This window comes from Populus nigra, chromosome 3 (genome assembly GCF_951802175.1).
Source record: "Populus nigra chromosome 3, ddPopNigr1.1, whole genome shotgun sequence".
Classification (NCBI taxonomy): domain Eukaryota; kingdom Viridiplantae; phylum Streptophyta; class Magnoliopsida; order Malpighiales; family Salicaceae; genus Populus; species Populus nigra.
Genome location: NC_084854.1, coordinates 16004014 through 16024476, shown reverse-complemented (window position 1 = coordinate 16024476; position 20463 = coordinate 16004014). Strand labels below are relative to the sequence as shown.

The window sequence follows — 20463 nt, the reverse complement described above, 5'->3', positions numbered from 1 at the left end:
ATCTATTTTTCAAACCAACCTTAACTAAAAATACTTTTTATAAAATAATTTTTTTTAAACCACAACCGCGACAGTTACCACAACACTAAACACAAATACCATGGCATGGCTCTTGAACTCAACGCAACAGAAACTTACAAAGCCAAGCCCAAATATATACAGTCACCAAATTCGCATAAACCTGGCTGCTGGAAAAGCCCAGAGAGCTTCACCTTCCATTATTTACTAGAGCTGTAAGTAGACCATCCATGGAGACCCGACCATGATGCGCAACCAGTAGACATTTGCACCTCGAGTGTACAACACAACCAATCTTATTCAACTATGAGACACCTGGGCCCTTATTCATCACAGTGGCATTTTAAAATCTAAGCCTGCAGAGCAATGATAAAGAGGAGATTGGTTACTTAACCACAACTACCATGAATTTGGAGGGGAAAAAATGATTAGATGCTATAAGCATATCAAGATGACTTTGGTGCTTTACCAAAAAGCGCTTCTTGTAAAATTCAACCAGCTCTTTCGGATCAGTTTTTGTCTGCTTGTAAGCCTCAATCTTGTTCACCTCCTGCATATGGAATACTGGTTCAGGACAGGGTGTACTAGAAAATTTAGCTCCAATGTTCAGTTGCTCGACAGGACATGATTGCTCATCATACGCTTAAGAATTGGACACTATAGAGGATGCCAAAACAATAACTATACATCATCCAAGTCATGCAAGATTGAAGATCCAGCAAACTACTACAAGCAGAGGGTATCTTGAGACCAGAAGAAGAAGAAACGGAGGGTAAGGCAAGGGTACAGAACCAGGGACTCCCGGAGGAACAAAGTGCAAGAACATGAGACATGGATCGAATTAAAAAAAGAAAAAAAGAAGCAAGCACTTGAAGCAAAAGATTCCCAGAGTGGAGTTAAACATATAATATCAAATGGATGGATAAAATAAACTATCTCGGCAAAGAATAACTACATTAATGATTGGATGACCTGGTAAAAAAAAAAAAAAAAACAAACACTTGAAGCCAAAGATTCCCAGAGTGGAGTTAAACATATAAAATCATATGGATGGATAAAATAAACTATCTCGGCAAAGAATAACTAAATTAATGATTGGATGACCTGGTAGAAAATAGATTCAAAATTACCTCAATCCAAGCTGCCAGTTTTTGTCTGCCGGCAGTAATATCGTACTTAAAAACTTCTAGCAAGAAGATATTGAATCTTTCAACAAATGGGATATAGGCTATGTCCACCTGACAACACATGTTTTTTAAAAATATAAATGACACACTCAAATAATGTGGTATGGCAATGGTCAACCATCCCACATATTTATGAATTAAAAAATAAGATTGCACTGTGATTGTGCTATACAGTGAACGATTCAACAAATAGAATAGGTTTAGGCTCTAGTAATATTAAATTAAAACATACCAAACTGAATTCTTTACCAAGAAAGAATGGTCCATCATCAAATTTAAGCAGAGCATTTTCTAAGTGATCAAAAGCAGGACCTGATGCAAGTTACTAATTAAAGTTAATCCAGTTTGCATACAAAACATTAGGCATAGAAAGTGAGGAATATCTGGATTTTACCAGCTTCCTTCGCCAGGTCTCCCTTGAATGCAGTATACACCGTACCGTTGAATTTATCAGTGTAGGAGAACAACTCTTCAGCAAACTCTTTCTTAGCAGGATCCTGCAGAACTTTTCTTTGTTAACTTTGTCGTCTAAGTTGTAAGAGAGTTTTCATCAGAAGTGCAACAGAATTATCTGCATCTTACCTTGGGGAGAAGAGAAGGTCCTTCAAAGTTGCTCTCTAAATATTTAATCAAATCAAGACTTTCCCCAGTAATTTTGCCATTGTGTTCCAATGATGGTACCTATAAACAAAAAGGGTTTTGTAATCCAACAAGAAATGATAAATAATGCATAGGTTAAACAAATGACCATATGCACTTGATGTAACTAGGTATCATATTAGTACTAACACCAGTTATCCAAAATCTTCACGTATCCAAAAATGACAACAAAGTTGCAGGAGTTTTCGGTGGAAAATTCATGTAAGATACGAAGAGCAATAACTCAGTAAGCAATTTTATCAGGCTAAACTCAGTAATTCATCAGCTTTATGTCCACACCATTTTAATTCCTGACCTATATATGTGTAGATTAGTATTGCCACCATTATAAACAACTTGACGAAAGCCATATGGCAACAAAGCAGAATCGACAATGACTCAAAAACAAAGCTATTACAGCTCATAACACCCCAATGATCACTCTACTTGGTGGGTTTTGAAAAAGGTGCATGCTAGACTGATACTACAAAAATAAAAGGAAGAGTAAACAATTTTGTACTAATTCTTGATCAATAGGGTATGAGTGACAGTTGATGATAAAAAGAAGCACTAATGGAGCAGTAAGAATAAGAATACTGACCTTATTTGGAGGGTAAACTTTCTCAGGATACCAAGCAGGCCTGTTTTGAAGGATTAGAGGAACTAGCTTAATCTCATCTTGTAATCCCTGAATCCATCGAAAAATTAAAGGTTAAAAAAAAAAAAGCATCCTTGATATAACTGAAGATGATGATGGTAAAATGCAAAAGCAACCTTGAAATTCCTGGTGATCCAAACTCGCTGGGCAAATGGACACGTGTAGCATGTATACAATCTTAAAAACACAACACAACAGCTAATTTTAGAAACAAGATTCTTACGATGTACTATCAATCAAACACAACGCAAAAGAAAGAAAGAAAACAAACTTGGTAGTTCCATCAAAGAGTGGAGGTTGCTCTGCAGTAGCATCCAATGGTGGGGCCAATTTCTCTGGTACGCTCTTATCCAAACTTCCCATTTGGAAAACAAGAGGAAAATTAGAGAACTCACTAAAACAGCAAGCAGCAAGTTGAAGAATATAGAGAAAAGCAGGAGGAGATTCTTACGCAGAAGCAGTCGCCATGGAATGGGATTAGTGCAAGTGGTTTCAGGCTCGTTCGTTTGGTTGTTGAGTAATATGCGTGATCTGGAGAGTAATGATTTGAGGCTTGAGAGGCTTTTTATAGGTGCAAAAGAGCAGCGATTTGGGACTAAATTGCGTCCAAATGCAGAGCGGGCTGGGCGAGTCTATTATGCATTGCAGTCAAAAGTTTGGATTTTTAAATACTTTAGGAATGGGTTTATTTTGGAGGTAATTTCTGTGGTTTGGGATTTGGAAAAATAAAAAAATTAAAAAAGTATGGTTAGTTATGATAAGTTGTATTTAGATATGTGTTTAGTAAAAATTATAATTGAAGTTCATGTGTAGTAAAAAATATGTAAAAAATATTTGATATTTTTATGAAATTAAATTAAAAAACATGTAAAAATTATTGTACAAAAACTGCATTTTAAACTTAATATTTTAATAGATTTTGCAATATAAAATATTGTTTGAGTTTATTACCAAACATCTTGCTATATTTATTTATTTCACCACAAATGTAAAAGTTAGTGGGAAATAGGAAAAAAATTAATTTATTTTTTTAATTTCTTAAATTGTTTTAATATAATGATAGAAAAAAAGATTTTAAAAATAAAAAATATTATTTTAATATATTTTTAAATAAAAGAATACTTAAAAAAACAAAATACCAAAAAGCTACATTAAAAGTGATGTTTGCAATGACGTAATTACATTTAACTCTTCCAGGATCTTTGTTGGGTGCAATTTTGGAGCCCGGGTTCGGACAAAGGGTTACTTTGATTAAATTTTTCTCAGCACCTTATTGTAGGTTTTTGAGATTATTTAAAAAAGAATTCCGTTTTATTTGACGAATAAACTAATCCACGGATATAGTCAATAGATTATTTTTTTCATGTAAAGGGGTAAGTATCTTTACAAATAAGAGGACAAAAAAACCAAAAGGTTGGGGGGAGATTCGTTCATTTCCTTCACTTTTTAAATTTACACCTTGAAACCAACACTCAAGAAAATTTATTAAATTCCTTTAATTACACTAGACAGCAATTTTAAAATAGTTCGAGGATGAATTTAATTTCATTTTATGTTAAAAAAATAGATTTAGAAATAAATAAATAAAATAAAAATGAAAAAGATACATGTAAACAATTCCATAAAATAAATTAACATATAACTTGACTTTTCACTATAGCAATGAACAATAAAAAGCTAAGAACTTTTTCATTTTAGTTCTCGGGATTTTTTTAATTTTTAATTTTTTTCTTTAATTTCATCATTCAAGTCCAACAATGGATGTACTAGGTATGAAGTTTTATAATTTATTTCAATTTACATTTTATAGAGTTATCCTAGACTTATGGCTCGGGATGCAAGTTTTCAAGTTAGTCATGTTGACTCGAGTAATTTTTTGTTTATTTTTTAAATTTTATTCTTTAGTATTAGGCTGATTGAAAATCATACCTTATAATTTTTCTTTTTTCTTTCAAATAAAAACCTATTGGACTAAGTGTGAGGGAATGATAGCTAGATGTTTGGTAATTTTTCCTCTAAATAGAATAAAAGATCCTATTGAAGCGGCTAATCCCATGCATATTGTTTGTATATTTGATCACACAAATTGCATATTATCATAAATAGCTATTATGAATATTATCATGTTAGAGAATAATATAAATCATATCTTAGAACTTCATCTAATAATGTAAGCTATTGGGTTAAAATGATTCTTTAATATGGTATCAGAGCCTTAATGACCAAGCGGTCATGAGTTTGAATCTCACCATTCTTATTTATTTGATAAAAATTAAGCACAAGGTAATGTGAACATGTATAAGTTTCAAGTCTAAAGGAACTTCACTTGAGGGAGTGTGTTAGAGAATAATATAAAACATATCTTAGGACTTCACCTAAACTTAAATTATTGAGTTGAGATGGTTTTTTAACGTACTCATTAGCTAAGAGAGTTTATAAATAAATACAAAGTTTTTGGTTTCACTTTCTCCACAAAGATATATTATAAGATCGATGAGTTTATATACTTAGAAAGAGTAATCTTTCTTGATAAAGTCGGTTGATTATGATCAAATTATATCCTTTAAGAATTGTACATACATCTTTTGATGCATATGGTTCATCAAAAATCACAAAAAAAAAAAGAATCAATATGTAGATCTCATTTAACGAATAATGAAGGGTTTTTTCCTCTATTTTTCAAGAAAGATGGTTTTTTTACCCGTTTACCTATAAATTAAAAAAGCTCATTAAACTTATCAAACTAACTTCTCATTTATTTATTCTTTTATCATGATCCAATTCAAATCATGATAACATTCTTTTGTTCCTGAGTAGGCTTTTTTAATTCTTTTAGGTTTTTTGCTCTATCCCGAGTAAAGATCTGCTTAATTTTGATTTGTACATATAAGGAAAATGCCCTAATACCGTGTCTTTTTGCTATAACTTCCTTTTTTTTCAATTCATTTCACGCCTTCAGTAAAATATTTGATGTATTTATCAAATTATTTGATTGATTATGATTAGTATTTGAAATTACTCATATTTATAATTTATAAATAGAATATTATACAAATAGTAATCATGGATATAATATTAATTGGGTTTTTCTAAGCGGAGTCTGGATACTTTATTTTTTTGGTCCAAACAAGCTAACCATAAAATATTCTAGTTGATAATATTAATCTGAATACCTCCGAAGCATATATCTAATTGCACTTTATTGCCACTTCACGCTATAATTTTTAGATAATTTACTCAATCTTTCTTTGATGAAACAGATGATATCTTAATCGGGGTAAAGAATGATATCTTAATCGGGGTAGAGAACAGGTAAATCTTATAATAATCCAATGTCTTTGACAAGTTGTACTATATGTCAATCTAATTTGAATTATCCTCATTGGGATTTTGAAAATGGACTTTTAGAACACCAATTGACATTAAATGAAATCAAAAAAATAAAGTACTGTAGTTCACTTTGATGTGAAAGCATAACAATGAATTTATTGTCTTAATAATATTATATGAATTTATTCTCTTAATTATATTATATTGGATAATGGCTTTTGTTTTGTTATTTTCATGTTTTATTTTATTTGTTATTTGTACATATTCAATAAGTTCATAACATTAAAAAAAAAAGACAATGAATAAAGTAAAATTCTTATTAATAGGCTCTTTGAATGATGAAATCTTAATAAGCTAATTCATTTAGGACCCTGTAGATCCACTCTTTTCGAATTCAAAGATCAACTCCTTATTTATATGTTTTCATATCAAGAATGCTTCGCAAATGAAGAGATATTAAAGAGGATTCTTACTTTCCAAACAGATCATGCTACATCTATATATAAACATTAGTTTATCAAGGATAAACAAGACAAGCATTTCAAATTATTGATTCATCATCAGAGATGGCTTAGAACCAAGAGTTCATTATTTAATGAATTTTTATGTTCTAATACTCTAACCAAGAGTTATTAGTATTTATCAATTTTGTTCATATCTAACAGAAAGCTATTAGATTAAATGACAGATGCATTGTTGATAAAAGACGACTTTTTCGGATGAAATGAAAATTGGATTCATGTAATAGGAGAAAGGTTTCTCATTCCTTACCCTAAAAGATATGTGGCTATGAAATAGGGATTAAGTGGAACATAATTGACTGGGTGGTACAGTTAGACATCCAATTTCTTTGATTTAAGTTATCTAGAAAATGCCTTATCTATATTTTATCAAGAAAATGGACAATAAAACATGTTTCTTAATTCAATAGAAGCCAAAATAGGTGAATATAATAGGTAATGAGGTCTAAAATAAAGAGGTGTATATATATATATAAGATCTAATTACGCCTATTCCTAATCTTAAATGGAATGTAGTGACGATGGGATCCATACGTAAATATAGTCTTTATTTAAATACACTCAAATGACTTTTTCTTATAATGAGAATTTATATAAGCTTATTATGGTCTGATCCGGTATGAAATGAACTTATAATCACGAAATTAACTTGATTATAGATTATAAGTTCATAACCCTAGCCCATTCTTATTTTGGGTAGAAGAGATCTACCAATTCTTTTATTCTAATTAGTAAGAAAGATCTTGAACTAAGAAATAGATTCTAGAAAATAAAAAAGAGTATTTTGAGCAATCTTAATAATTAGTGTAGTAGAAACTATCACACATACAATCATACTCAATTTGATGAAATTGTTTGATCTTAAAGGGGATCCTCTATAGTAGATAGAAAAAATGATCGTAAGGAGTTCTATTGAAACAAAGAAATATAGGCTTACTTGTCATCCACACCAGAATAAATGGAGATTTTTGAAAAAACCTACTAATAGAGGAAAACCTTCTATGGATAAAAAAAATATAGGGATAAAAAAAAGAAGCAAATAAAGGATCTTTCATTTATAATCCTACATAACCTTGAATGTTATCAGTTCTGGTGCATAGACCAAATAATACAATGCAAGGAAAAGTTCTTAGATTCATGGATATATAGAAGAACATATAAGTTATCATCCTTGCATATCCACCATTTGAGTCTCTAATAATTACATATTCAATTTAACATAAGGATAAATATGCAAGCATATGTTTCATGCTTGTTTAAGTAATAACAATGAGAATTTCCACTATCATGCTCAAAATAGCTAGGATTTCCAGAAAAAGATGCCATTTGTTTTACAAGATATAAAAAGGAATATCAAGAATTCAAGTGGATGAAGCTAAAGCAATTATTTTCTAAGTAACAAAAAGAAAAGCAATGATTGGAATGGGAGAGTCAAAGTCTTTATCGGGGAATGGCTATACTGTAAGCATTCCATTAGTTATGCATCAACTTTCCAATAAAATACTTGTATTCATTAAAAAAAACTTGAGGTTTAGTGAGGAAAATGCATTAAAAAGAGACAAGTTTTGGCGAGCGGTGCTATTATAATTGATGGTGAACTCGTATTAGGAAAAAACATATTGGTAGCTTATATGCCATAGGAAGGCTACAATCTTAAAGATGCAGTACTCATTAAAGAATGTTCAGTATATGAAGATGTTTATACTTTTTTCACATACAAATATATGAAATCCAAACTCATGTGACAACTTAAGGCCCTAAAAGGGTTATTAACGAAATACTACATCTAGAAGCCTATTTACTCTGAAAGTTAGATAAAAATATAATCGTGATGTTAGGATCTTGGGTAGAGACATGCAATATTTTAATAGGTAAATTAACACCTCAATTGGAGAAAGAATCATCGTATACCCCTGAATATAGATTATTACGAGCCATACTTGACACTCAAGTATCTACTTTAAAGGAAACTTGTTTAAAACTACCTATAGGCGGTAGGGGTCAAGTTATTGATGTGAGATGGATTTAGAAAAAAAAAAGGTGGAGTTTCCAGTTATAATCTAGAAAAAATTTGCATATATACTTTACAAAAACATGAAATCAAAGTAGGGGATAAAATCATTGGAAGACAAGGAAATAAAGACATCATTTCTAAAATTTTACTTAGACAAGATGTGTCTTATTTGTAAGATAAAGGACTTTTTGATATGATCTTCAACCCATCAAGAGTACCTTAATGAATTAATATAGTCGACCTAATCTTAAGCCTTGACTCACCCTCAATGGATGAAACTTGCAAATGAACCCTTAGGTTTTCAGGGCTTTAGAATCTCATCGATGTTTGTGTTACTCAAGTCGATATTCTTGCTTCCGTTTCATCCACCCTTACTCGCGCAGAAGCTTCCTTTTAAGAGGAACGCTCCCCTATCCATATATTTTTACATCTAATAACTTCAACAAATCATTTAGCCTTGTTCATAGTTAGCGTAAGAGTGCTCTATCAGTAAGCTATTACGCACTTTTTCAAATGTGGTTGCTTTTAGGCAATCCTCCTAGCTGTCTTTGCATCCTTTTCTCCCTCTCTCTCTCTTTTTTTTGTATCACTAAGTGGTAATTTAGGGGCCTTAGCTAGTGATCTGGGTTATTTCTCTCTTGACAATGAAGCTTAGCCCCTGTTATCTCATTAGTCGACCTTAGCCCTTCTTATTTTGCAAATTAACATGAGATGATTCGGGTTATTTTTTTGTCTTTTTTTATAATTGATTTTTTTAATTTAATCCTTCAAAATTGGGTTGATTAGGAATTGAGATTGATAAAATTTTTTATTTGTTTTCTATAAGATTATCACAATCTTATAAGAGTCACAGGTTAGGTTGGTTAATTTTTTTTTCTCTTTTTTTTATTTGAATTCTTTTGAATTACATCCTTCAATATTATGTTGATTAGGAATTAAACTTCATAATTTGTTTTGGTTTGCATTCTATGAGGTTATCTCTATAGTTTTGAAACCTGACCCGAGCCTAGGACCGGGTCTAAGCAAAAAACAGCCTGGGAATTGGCCCGGTGAGACCCGGTCGACCTTACGAGTGGACCCAGAACCCGGCTGACCCAGGTAAACCCGGATGAGACCCCACCTTATATATATATATATGATCGGAATAACATCGTTTTGGCCTTTTACAGTTAAAAGGCCAAAACGAGAAGAATTATCAATTGAACTAGCACTGCAACTAATTAATTTCAAACCTCATTAAAGAAATCTTCAAACCTATTTCAGTCGCGAAGAAGAGTAAAGGAGCAGAAAACTCTTGAATCTTTGATCGCTGTTTCAAATCTGCGAATAAGGTTAGATGAGCTGTTGTTACTTATTTCTTTCTTCTTTCGCTCTCTCTTTTCTTTTTTCTACGCCGCTGTTTCAAATCCTTGATCGCTATTTGTTTTGAACTTGCAGCTCTTTACTATAATAGTGGCATCGATTCTTCCCTATTCTCACACCTACAGGTATGTTTATCACTTTCTCTGTTCTTTTCTTTTCTGCAACTTGACCGTTGTTCTTTTCTTTTCTCATTGTTATTTCTGCAACTGAATAAAAGATTAATTTTTCTTAATTTATTTCTTTGTAAGTTTCATTTTAGTTAACTGTCTCACTTATCTTCTTTATGTTCGTTTGAATTGCTTGACAAAGAAGATGACTTAGTAGTGCAACTGTGTTTGTGTGTTTGTTCTACTGCTTCTACAATCTTGAATTCAAGTTGGTTGTTCGTTAACTGTGTTTGTTTGTTTGTTCTGCTTCTGCTTTTGCAAATTAGTTAATTGATTTTATCAACTTTTGCTGGAGTTACTGTGAAACCTAGATTTTTATTTAAGCTGGTTGTACTTAGTTTTTTATGGATTGATCTGTTTGCCATCTAGTGTTTAACATCATTCAACCTTCAGGATCATTTACTGTCATTTTAATTGATTTTAGTTGACTAATAATTTAACCTTCAGGCTCATCCAGTATTTGATTTTTTCCGTTAGCTTTCATTTATGTTGTGGATCATGTTAGTAATCTAGTATCAAACTTTCCTTTCCCTCTGTCTAGTATCATTGCAAGGTTCCATTAGGAAACAAAATTTTCTCAATATAAAAAAAAAATCTAAAAAAAAATACTGAAGTCATTTATTCATTAGTCATTGTTAATCTAATGAATGGATTATAAAGTGCTTTGCTGCTTAGTCTGGATATATAATAAAAGTATATGATTTGGCTTGAAATTATATTCCCTCTTATAAATTATGTCAGGTCCTTAAAATATGTTCACATGATGGTAGTACTCCAAATAGTGATCCTTCAACGGCTCAATTCCATCGACATTTGATCCAAATTTTGCTCCTATGGACACAGAAGAACTTAATGTGTTCATTCAACAAAAATAAATGTGTTGTTGATTTAGAATTTATGTTGTTGGATATTTTGTTTTAAATATTTTAGAATTTATATTTGATTTGTGTTTTGAATATTGAATTAAATTTATGTTGTTGGTTTAAAATTTAAATTTGGTTTATATAAGTGTTGCATTGTAACTAGTTAAGTGTTTTCTATGGGTGTTTTTTTTTTAGGTTGACCCGGGTCAACTCATCTGACCCATGACCTGCTCGTTAGACTGGGTCGACGACCAAGTCGGGTTTCAAAACTATAGTTATCTTGATCTCATGACCTAAGTCATGGATTTGGTCGGTTAACTCGGGTAGTTTTTGTGTTTTTTTTTTAATTTCACCCTTAAGCATTAGGTTGATTAAGAATTGAGTTTCATAATTTATTTCAATTTGTTTTCTATGGAGTTATTCTGATCTTACAATCCATGTTTGACAGATTGACATAAGTTAACTCGATTTATTTTTTAGTTGAATTTTGTTTTCAGCTTTATCATTCAACATTAAGTTGTTTGAGAATTGAGTTTGATAAAAAAGAAAATTCTTATTTGCTTTTTATAAGGTTTTTATGGTCTCGTGACCTTGATAATGGATTTGACAAGTTGATTCGAATTAATCTAATATGTTATCGTTTCAATATTTTAAAAAAAGTTGTTGTCTTTATTATTTTTTACTTCAAATAATATTTTTATCGGTTGTTTGGGTTGTCTTTAAATCTATCAAATCGATCAGGTTAGGTCAATTCTTATATAATTTAATTTTTTTAGTTAAAAAATACATTAACATATTATTTTTACATTAAAAAAAATCTAGTGCTCACTATGTCTCGAATGACGTTTTAAATGGTGACATGATTTTATGGAAAGAAATTGTGATCAGAAAAAAGGCAGCAAGTTGAAAAGTATAATGAAGTAAATTGCACGAAAGAATTAATTATATATATTTTTTATTACATGAGTTGATTAGCGTTCGCAAATGAAAGCATATATTCGGATGTGACTAAAAACTCGACTCATAAAAGAATTTGAGTTAATATGCTAGTCACTGGTTTTAAATTTGATCTGAAAATAAAGTAAAGAAAAATTATAAACAAATTAAAAGAAACCATTAAATAGAGAGAGAGAGAACAACACTTAATTAACGACACCAATTCCATATAAATAGAAAGGGGGAATTGAGGTTTAAAAAAAATTTAAAAGAAATGGTAGTTTCACTAATTATCATTTTATAAAACAATATAGATTTTAACAGTGTTTTGTGATTTTTTTTTATCATTTTTTTTAATTTCATCATTTATTATTACATTAATTAGAGATTGAACCTAATAATTTATTTGTATTACTTTCTATAAGGTTATCGCGGTCTTAAAAAACTTCTCAACATTAGATTATTTCTCGGTTTTGCAAAATAAAAATAATTTTCTTATTAAAAATTAGAGGACCGAAATTTATGACGGGGCAAAAATGCAAGCTTTTTCTTCTCTTTTTTCATTCAACGTCTTTTTAAGGAATTTTTCTTTTTGGAGTTTTTTCAATTTGTTTTTTGGTCCTTTTAGTTTGACAATTATATGTTTGGTTCAATACTTTATTTTGTTCACATTTTAGTTTCTAGATTTAAGAGGAGATAGAGTTATCGGAAAACAACGAAGAAAAAGAAGTGATTGATTAGCTTGATTTTGTGGACAAAAAAGCTAAATTTGATGTCAATGTATTTCTTTTAATGAAAAAATTTTAATGAGGTATTTTTTAGCTTCTATATTTCCATAAAAAATAGATAGGGATTGAGAATGTTTTTTTTCAAGCTAATTTTATGTTTTTGAACTAATTTAAAGGTGTTTTAAATTGAAAAATTAGTCTATTGAGGTTCTAATGTTACTTATTAGGTGTTTTTAAGTTAAAATATGTCAAAAAATGATTATTGGATCTAAAAAACTCCAGCATAATTTTTCAGCCACTTATCCTCTACTCGAAATTTGAAAGTTTGTTGTAACAGACAATATGTTGTCTAGTTTTTTATAAGATAAATAATATGGTAGATTTAGCTTCTATATTTCCATAAAAAATAGATAGGGATTGAGAATGGTTTTTTTCCTAGCTAATTTTGTGTTTTTGAACTAATATAAGAGTGTTTTAAATTGAAAAATTAGTCTATTAAGGTTTTGATGTTATTTATGAGGTGTTTTTAAGTTAAAATATGTCAAAAATGGATTATTGGATCCAAAAAACTCTAGCTTAATTTTTCAACCACTTATCCTCTACTAGAAATTTAGAAGTTTGTCGTAACGAACAATGTGTTGTCTAATTTTTTATAAAATAAATAATATGATAGATGATATGTTGTTCGCTCTTCTATAAACAAAAAAAAAAGGAAATATTTAGGCCATCCCCCTCCCTTCCCCAAAAAAAATAAAAACAATTTATGGCCTAGGCACTTTGCTCATTTCTATGGTTTTTTTCCAATATTTTTTTTTATTGAGATATGCTATATATATGTGTGTGTGTGTGTGTGTGTGTGTGTGTGTGTGTGTGTGTGTGTGTGTGTGTGTGTGTGTGTGTGTGTGTGTGTGTGTTGTTGTTGTTGTTGTTATTCAATTTTGCAATTGTTAGGGGTGAGCAAAAAAACTGAAAAAACCGATTAAATCGAGAAAATCGGAAAACAAATAACTGAAAAAACCGAACCGAAAAAAACCGATTAAACCGATTAAAATTTTGAAAAACTAGCCGGTTCGGTTCGGTTTCGGTTTTATAAGAAAAACACCAAAAAAACCGAACCGAACTGGAACCGGAAAAAAAAACCGAGCCAAACCAGAAAAATCGAGCCAAAACCGAGCCAAACCGAAAAAATCGAGCCAAACTGGAAAAAACCGAGCCAAAACGGAAAAAACAAAGTCAAACCAGTTTGAACCGGTTTTCCCTAAAAAACCAAACCGAATCGAAACCGGTCGGTTTGTCCCAGTTTCGGTTCAGTTTTGGTTTTTTTTTTTAAATTCAGTTTGGTTACTTTTTTTATAAAAACCGAACCGAACCGAAAACGATCACCCCTAGCAATTGTTCTTAAATAAATATTATATATTTTTATGGGAATTTTAATGATTTCTTTTTTAATTATTATTTACCTGATATTCAAAAATAAAAGATTTTTCATGAATATTTAATGAAAATAAAATTTTAGTTCTTTAAATTTTTGATAGATTTCTTATATGATTTTATAACATTTATTATTTTTTTCCTTTTAATCTTATGTAATTGAAACATTATTTTAATATGTTTTGTTTACTTGATTTTGAGATTATAATATGTTTTTATTTAAAAAACAGTACATACAATAAAAAAAAGATTTCATTAAAAAAATAAATAAAGAGATGTGTTGATAAGAAAAATCAAATAAATACATTTAACATTGATAATTATATTTGTTGTTTTTTGTGGGAATGTTTATTTTTATAATCTTTTAATTAAATAAAATATAAATTCCAAGAAGTAATGTTATTAGACTCAGTAAGAGCTATGATCTATGTCACAAGTTGAGTGGGTTAATCTAGTTTGACCTATAAAATATTATCATTCCAATATTTTTTATTAGAAAAAATTAAATCGACATTACATTTAATCTGTTAAAAGGCAAATCAGGTATTTTTTCGGGTTGACCAAGTTGCAAGTGCACTTGGTAAGTTGGTCAGGCCACACGGGTCAATTCCCGCTTGATTAATTTTGAAATCGGCTCGATCTAGAGGCAAGGTTGTTCGGTCACCATGTTAACCCGCATGAGTCTGGCAGAGTTTAATAACATTGTCAAAGAGTAAACAACGATGTCTTTAGCTTTTTAGTTAAACCGAGTTTGACGAAGTTGATTGGATCACATTAAAATCAACTTTTATATAATTTAATTTGAAATCCAAGTCAAACAAGGAGCTAGGTTTGGAGGCCTCCAGGTTAACCTGCCAAGACAAACATTAATTACTGCCAAAGAGTTCCCAAGGCAAACGCGTATACAATATATTATTCTTATGTTTTTGTAATATATTTTTAAAAATTTATTATTTTTTAGTTAAAACTTTGTTTTATAATTATGATAAGATGTTTTTTAAATAAATATTTTAAAAAATGCAAAATAAGAATTTATCATGTTAATAAGATAAAGAAGTTTTAATTAGACAAATACCTTTTTTATTTTTATTTTAAATCATCTAAAATATTTTTTATATTTGTTTTGATTACTTTTATTTTTATTAAACAAATAGCAAGGAACATATATATATATATATATATATATATATAAGAAAATGAGGAGTTTTTTTGTTAATTTTAATTGAAATGCAATATAAAAAAAATATCGTTATAGGTTTTCATAGAAATGTTAATAATTTGTTTTCAATTATTATGTATCTAATATGAAAACAAATCAGTGAATATTCAATTAAAAAAATTATTTTTAAATTATTTTTAATAGATTCTTAACATGATTTAATCATATTAATTATTATTTTTTCTTCAATAACATAAAAAATATTGAGACTTGGACAATTTTTATTGTAAAAGAAATTATATGAATCATGAAAAACAATTTCAATAAAAAAAATATATTTTTCTTATTATAATTTTATGTATTGTCATATTTGTAAAGATGTAGTTTTATAATTGTTTAATAATTAAAAAATAATTTCAAAAGTAAGGTCATGAAACCCGATCAAGGGCATGCCTAGATCATAAAATGGGTGGGCTAACTCTATTTCATCTTAATCAATCTAAAATATAAATATTGTTGTTTTATTTTTTATATAAAAATAAGCTAAACTAGCATTGTTTTATTTATTTTTTCTTTAAAAATAAAACAACAATATTTTTTTTCTAGGTTATTCGATTTGCGGGTGCACCCACTAAACTAGCGATGTCATATTGAATCTACTTTAACAGATCATCATGTAAACCCACCATGTCACATTGAGGAACTGACTGGTGACTTCAAGTTCTACTCTATTTGAAACCAATTTTGGCATTGCTTAGTTCTTGTCTCCCATTTAATTTGATATGACAAAAAAAACAGAAAAACAATACTGTAAATTTACCATGTTGCCTTTAGCGATGAAACCCAAGAAGAAAATCTCCGCCGTTCCTTTTGCAACACTTCCCCTCACTTTCCATGACTTTCATCTGTGATAGATCACCTCCTCTCTTAAATTCTGGATTTCAAGCTCGTGGCTTGATGCATGGTGGTGGTATCATGTAAGTAATGGGGTTTCAAGTCTGTGTAAAACGTCGAAAGTTGTAATAATTGATGGGTTTTGAAACGGGAAGGGAACGATTAGAACTGGAAGGAGCTAGGAATTGCTGTGGGTGGGTATACAAAGTTATTCATACAGAAATCCATGGGTGATTCTGCTAAGAACTTTTCTTAACAAAAAATGAAGATTTAAGAAGAAAAATGAGGAGAGAATTGAGAAGAAAAGATGGAGAGAAACGCAGCAAGCTGGGATTCTTCCGTACCTTCTTCATTTTATTTGAGGATTTCGATTCTTCTTACTACCTGACTCGTAGCTAACTAATTTTATATGACAATAAACAAGGCTTGATACGGGTAGGGAGGCAAGCCAGATGGGTCCTCACTTCAATCCATATCTCTTTCTGTAGGTAATAAATAATAAATATGGAAAAAGCTAAGCTCATATAAATGTCCTCCCTATTGCCCTCGCCTTTTTTGTCTCCCTTTTCCCCTCGTTAATCCATGAAGACTTTTCTGTCGCGCCGGCTACTTGCTTTGTATCTGGATTTACCGACATTTTTGTTTATGGCTATAAAAGATATAATTTCTTATCCAACATTGACTTGTGTCTATTGAAATAGTTGGCTGAGAATAACCCCAAGGTCAAGACTTTTCTCAAGGACAAGGAGCACAACCTTGAGAAGGCTCATGTCACTCTTGCCACAAGCGAAGCCATGGTGTTACGGCTGTAGCTGGTTACGAGCTTCTCCTTCATCAAAAGGTCCCTGTGGAATTGACTGCCCTCATTTTCACTGCTGAAATGGCAGCTCTGGAAGCAGAAATCGGTTCTGTTGATAGCGAAAAGGCTGTACCGAAAAATGAGTGGCCCCGTGTTACCATATGGACCGGAGAAAAAATGGCAGCCAAGGAGGCCAACAGATTGCCTCAATTGCTTCTGGAGGGAAAAGCAACGCGATTTGAAATCAATCCACCCATCACCATATCTGGCACACTGGGATTGTATCGAGTTCTTTGATAGTTCTTCCTAAAATATAAAGGTCGAGGAATGGTTTCGGTTGCATTTTATGTAAGAGTTGTCTGAAAAATTCTGTAGGTGATAAGGCATTAGGCTACGATGGTTGCTAGGATGCTCGCCCAAGAAACAGGTGGAAATTGAGTTCTGCTCCTGAAAATTTGTTTACACGCAGGCTAAGCAGAATAACAAAGCAAATAGAATTTGTTACTTACATGTCGTGTCAGTTCTCTCGACTTCTTTATGCTTGCCTAGGCATTTTCTGGACCATCATGATTAATGTTGTCATTATGTTCCTTATTTCTTGGCCCAGTCTCAGCAAAACCAGCTAATCAGAATTTCCAAGAGCAAAATGATGCATGTAGCGGCTAAGGCAAGTCCATGAACGCAGTAGCTAAGAAAACGCTTACTGACAAACAATTCATTTTATTGCAGCTCTTCTTTGCCTCAGGCGAATATGACTCTCTACACTTCCGGTTAAAGTGAGTCAAGGATGGTCATGCAAGGAGCGAACTCTGAACTTAATGAGAGAGCCTTGAATGAAATATGTACTAATGCTTTATAACCTAAAATAGGAGCACTCCAAGAAACCTACAAGTTTATGCCGGAGCACGCTAGTAAAAGAATTCGAAGAAAGCCAGTTTTATATATATATATATATATAACTTCACCAAGTCAAATGCAAGTCCATAAACTAGCCATCTCCCTCTCTCGTGCGCCGACAAACACATGGGACAGGACAGTGAGGGAAAGAACTATCCTTGAAAACAGCTAAAAGAGTCATCAAATCCATTGGCCTATCTACCAAGACTCATAAATTAGAAAGTAATCAAAGCAAAGCACCTTCAAAATTTTTAGTCTGGCAATTTGCTGAAGGTTCATCAGTCCACAACATTCACCTTCTCCGCAACTAGATTTGGTAAAATCGCCACCGCCTCTCCATCAATAACGAGAAGCTTATCGTTCTTGAAGCACCTTGTCAAGAATTTTACTCTGATCATTTAACAGCCAGAAACCGAGTCAAGTGCTGCTATCATTACTTCAGGACAAAAACAGAAAGCGTAATGTAGCTTACATGTATCTACTCTTGTTTTCTCTTATATTAGTAGCTTGTACCTCTCCAACAACTGCATCTCCAATATATACAGGGCTTTTATAATGTAAGCTTTGAGAAACATATACGGCTCCAGGCTACAAAAGTTTGGCAATCTCAACATCAACTGTCAATTGAAGAAAGAAAAGCCAATAACTTGAATCTTAAAAAGAGGGTAGGAGTCATGACTTACAAAGTGGGATGCAATAATCCGAGGAAATAGAGCAGCAACCAGCATTCCATGGACAAGCCGATCCTCAAATCCAGCATTCCGGGCAAATTCAGAATCGAAATGCAATGGATTGGAATCATGACTCGCCTTTGAATATTCAGCAACGTCCTCGTTTGTGAATATCCTCGTTTGTCTTAAAGTATCTCCGGTTTTCAGAACCTGCCGTGGAGGCGGGGCTGTCCCTGAAAAGTTTCTCGTACAAGGGACTGAACTCGAAACCAAACTTCTGATAAGCATCCTGTTTCTACTAAGCATTCTAGCAAACACTTGGAGTACGTACCAGCAATTGCTTTATTATTAGAAAAAAGGGAAACGGGTTCGATGAAAAGAACTTGCTAATCAGCAACAAGCATTTTAACAAGCATTCAATCAAGCATAAGAGTCATTATAAGGTTGGGTGAATTTCAATTTGTGGTGGTTTCTCAACACGTTTTGTTGACGGTTTCTAGTAGGCACTGCATGGCTTGTAGTTCCAATCCAATGCCATTTTATTCAGCTGTTGTGGAGTTGAGGCGGAAAGACATACCTCATGGTAAAACACTAGTCACGTGCCGGCGCTCCACGCTAAAAAAAAAAAAAAAAAGCAATCATCGGCAACTTGTTTTCACCTATGAAAAAAAATCTTCCTGCGTGACTAAAAAAATACGGCTTTAACGCTAGCCATAATATTGATATAAGGATACAGATGCCGTACTTGAGATAAAAAAAAAAAAAATACTGCTTCAACTTATCAAAACCATTAATGCGAATTTTAATAATATATATTTATATATAATGCGCATGTATTAGAAAAGAAAAAAAAATAATGCACTACTCAGAATCTATTTTTTTAACAAATTACTTGATTATAAAAAAATATTCACAAAAAAGGCAGCAAATAAAATAATAGAGGAAAATTATAGTTTTTTTTTCAAAACCTTCTTTTATGACTCATGTTATATTTTCTTCTTTATAAGAAGCATAGTTTATTAAAATAAAGTAAAAAAATCAAAGAAAGATATTTGAGATAACTAAGCTTCATTTTCATAGAAAATACCCGACCATAAATTAAAAAAAAAATCTGCATTTCAAATATATTTGTGATAATGAATTTTTTTTCCGACGACTTTCTCTTTTTTCTCAAAACCCAGAAACTATAAAACATGGTGACAATAAAGTTCAAATGAATCTAAAACTAGAGGTATCAAATCTAAAAAAGTGAAGAAATGGATGTGAACCTAGTAGTTCTATCAAAGAGAGGAGATGGGGTGGAAGTAGAATCCAGGGATGGTAGAAGAACCTCTTCAGCATTTTTGTAGAGAGAACTTGCAAGAAAAGAGGTTCGAACGAAATAAGATTTATAACCCCAAGAATAATTAGAGGAGTTTTTTGAGTTAAGCTTACTCGGTTGCCTGAGCTTAACTTGAAAGACGGAGAGTTCCAAAGCGCAATTGCTTCTTGTGAGGAAACGAAATACAGAAGGGGTATGGTTGCTGCATATATGTAAGCATGGCTAAATCCTTTCTCCATGCACTAATCAACCTCGAGTTCTGGTATTTTGTGTCTTGTTTCCCGAAAGAGAGAATCTTGGAGGATGCCGGGGAACACGTGGACAAGGGTTTTTTTCTCACCAAAACTCCTCTTTATTTTTCTTATTTGGAGGTCTATCATGCTATAGCTACGCGGTGGTCAGTGGTTCATTTTTCAGTATCACAATTATTGATTTTTTTTTTTTTTTCAATCAACCCAACAGCCACCCCGCCCTAGACAACATTTTCTCAGAAGCCCATATCAAAGCTAACAACATTCTCAAACAGATGCCTCCCTAAGCCTAGCCTGGCATTCACGCCATCTTTGATGAGTTAATCTCAGGGAAATTCAAACTTTGTTTAATCTGGAGAGCTTGCGTGTGCCTGGACCCAAGACCATGTGTAAACATGGCATATATATCTAAACAACGGGAACAACTTCTAGTGCATATCTAAGCCAGCAGCCCGCACGGTTCATAAACTTATAGCTAGTGTCAAGGCACAAGCACAACGAATATTTTGATCAGTCATTTCCTTAAAAAAGAACCCTGTATTTTGATTAGTTCGCCTTTGTTGCTTGTCTGAAAGTGTCCCTGATTTTAAAAGCAGCATAATTAATTGCACAGGTAA

The 20463-nt window shown here is 31.7% G+C and overlaps 2 protein-coding genes and 1 pseudogene across 4 annotated transcripts; 1 reads left to right on the top strand and 2 right to left on the bottom strand.

Moving 5' to 3' along the window:
- Nucleotides 1–20: 20 nt before the first annotated feature.
- Nucleotides 21–3113, bottom strand: LOC133688835 (glutathione S-transferase L3-like). Its single transcript, XM_062108455.1, has 10 exons — nt 2954–3113; nt 2774–2857; nt 2619–2679; nt 2446–2532; nt 1788–1886; nt 1600–1702; nt 1438–1517; nt 1149–1256; nt 488–568; nt 21–374 (listed from the first exon to the last, which is right to left on the bottom strand). The coding sequence occupies exons 1-10, from the start codon at nt 2968–2970 to the stop codon at nt 369–371; spliced, it is 726 nt and encodes a 241-aa protein (XP_061964439.1). The 5' UTR covers nt 2971–3113; the 3' UTR covers nt 21–368.
- On the top strand, nt 3025–17214 carry LOC133689426 (tRNA ligase 1-like; annotated as a pseudogene).
- Nucleotides 17025–20092, bottom strand: LOC133688857 (3-hydroxyacyl-[acyl-carrier-protein] dehydratase, mitochondrial). 3 transcript variants are annotated; one of them, XM_062108482.1, is made up of 5 exons: nt 19709–20065; nt 18287–18889; nt 18076–18191; nt 17844–17993; nt 17025–17153 (listed from the first exon to the last, which is right to left on the bottom strand). In XM_062108482.1, exons 2-4 carry the CDS (start codon nt 18578–18580, stop codon nt 17882–17884), a joined length of 522 nt encoding a protein of 173 aa, XP_061964466.1. In that variant the 5' UTR covers nt 18581–18889; nt 19709–20065; the 3' UTR covers nt 17025–17153; nt 17844–17881. The 3 variants fall into 3 exon arrangements, with proteins under 3 accessions (XP_061964466.1, XP_061964467.1, XP_061964465.1); XM_062108483.1 differs by lacking the exon at nt 17025–17153 and having other exon boundaries at nt 17744–17975; nt 19709–20092; XM_062108481.1 differs by lacking the exon at nt 17025–17153 and having other exon boundaries at nt 17744–17993; nt 19709–20059.
- Between the last annotated feature and the right edge of the window lie 371 nt (nt 20093–20463).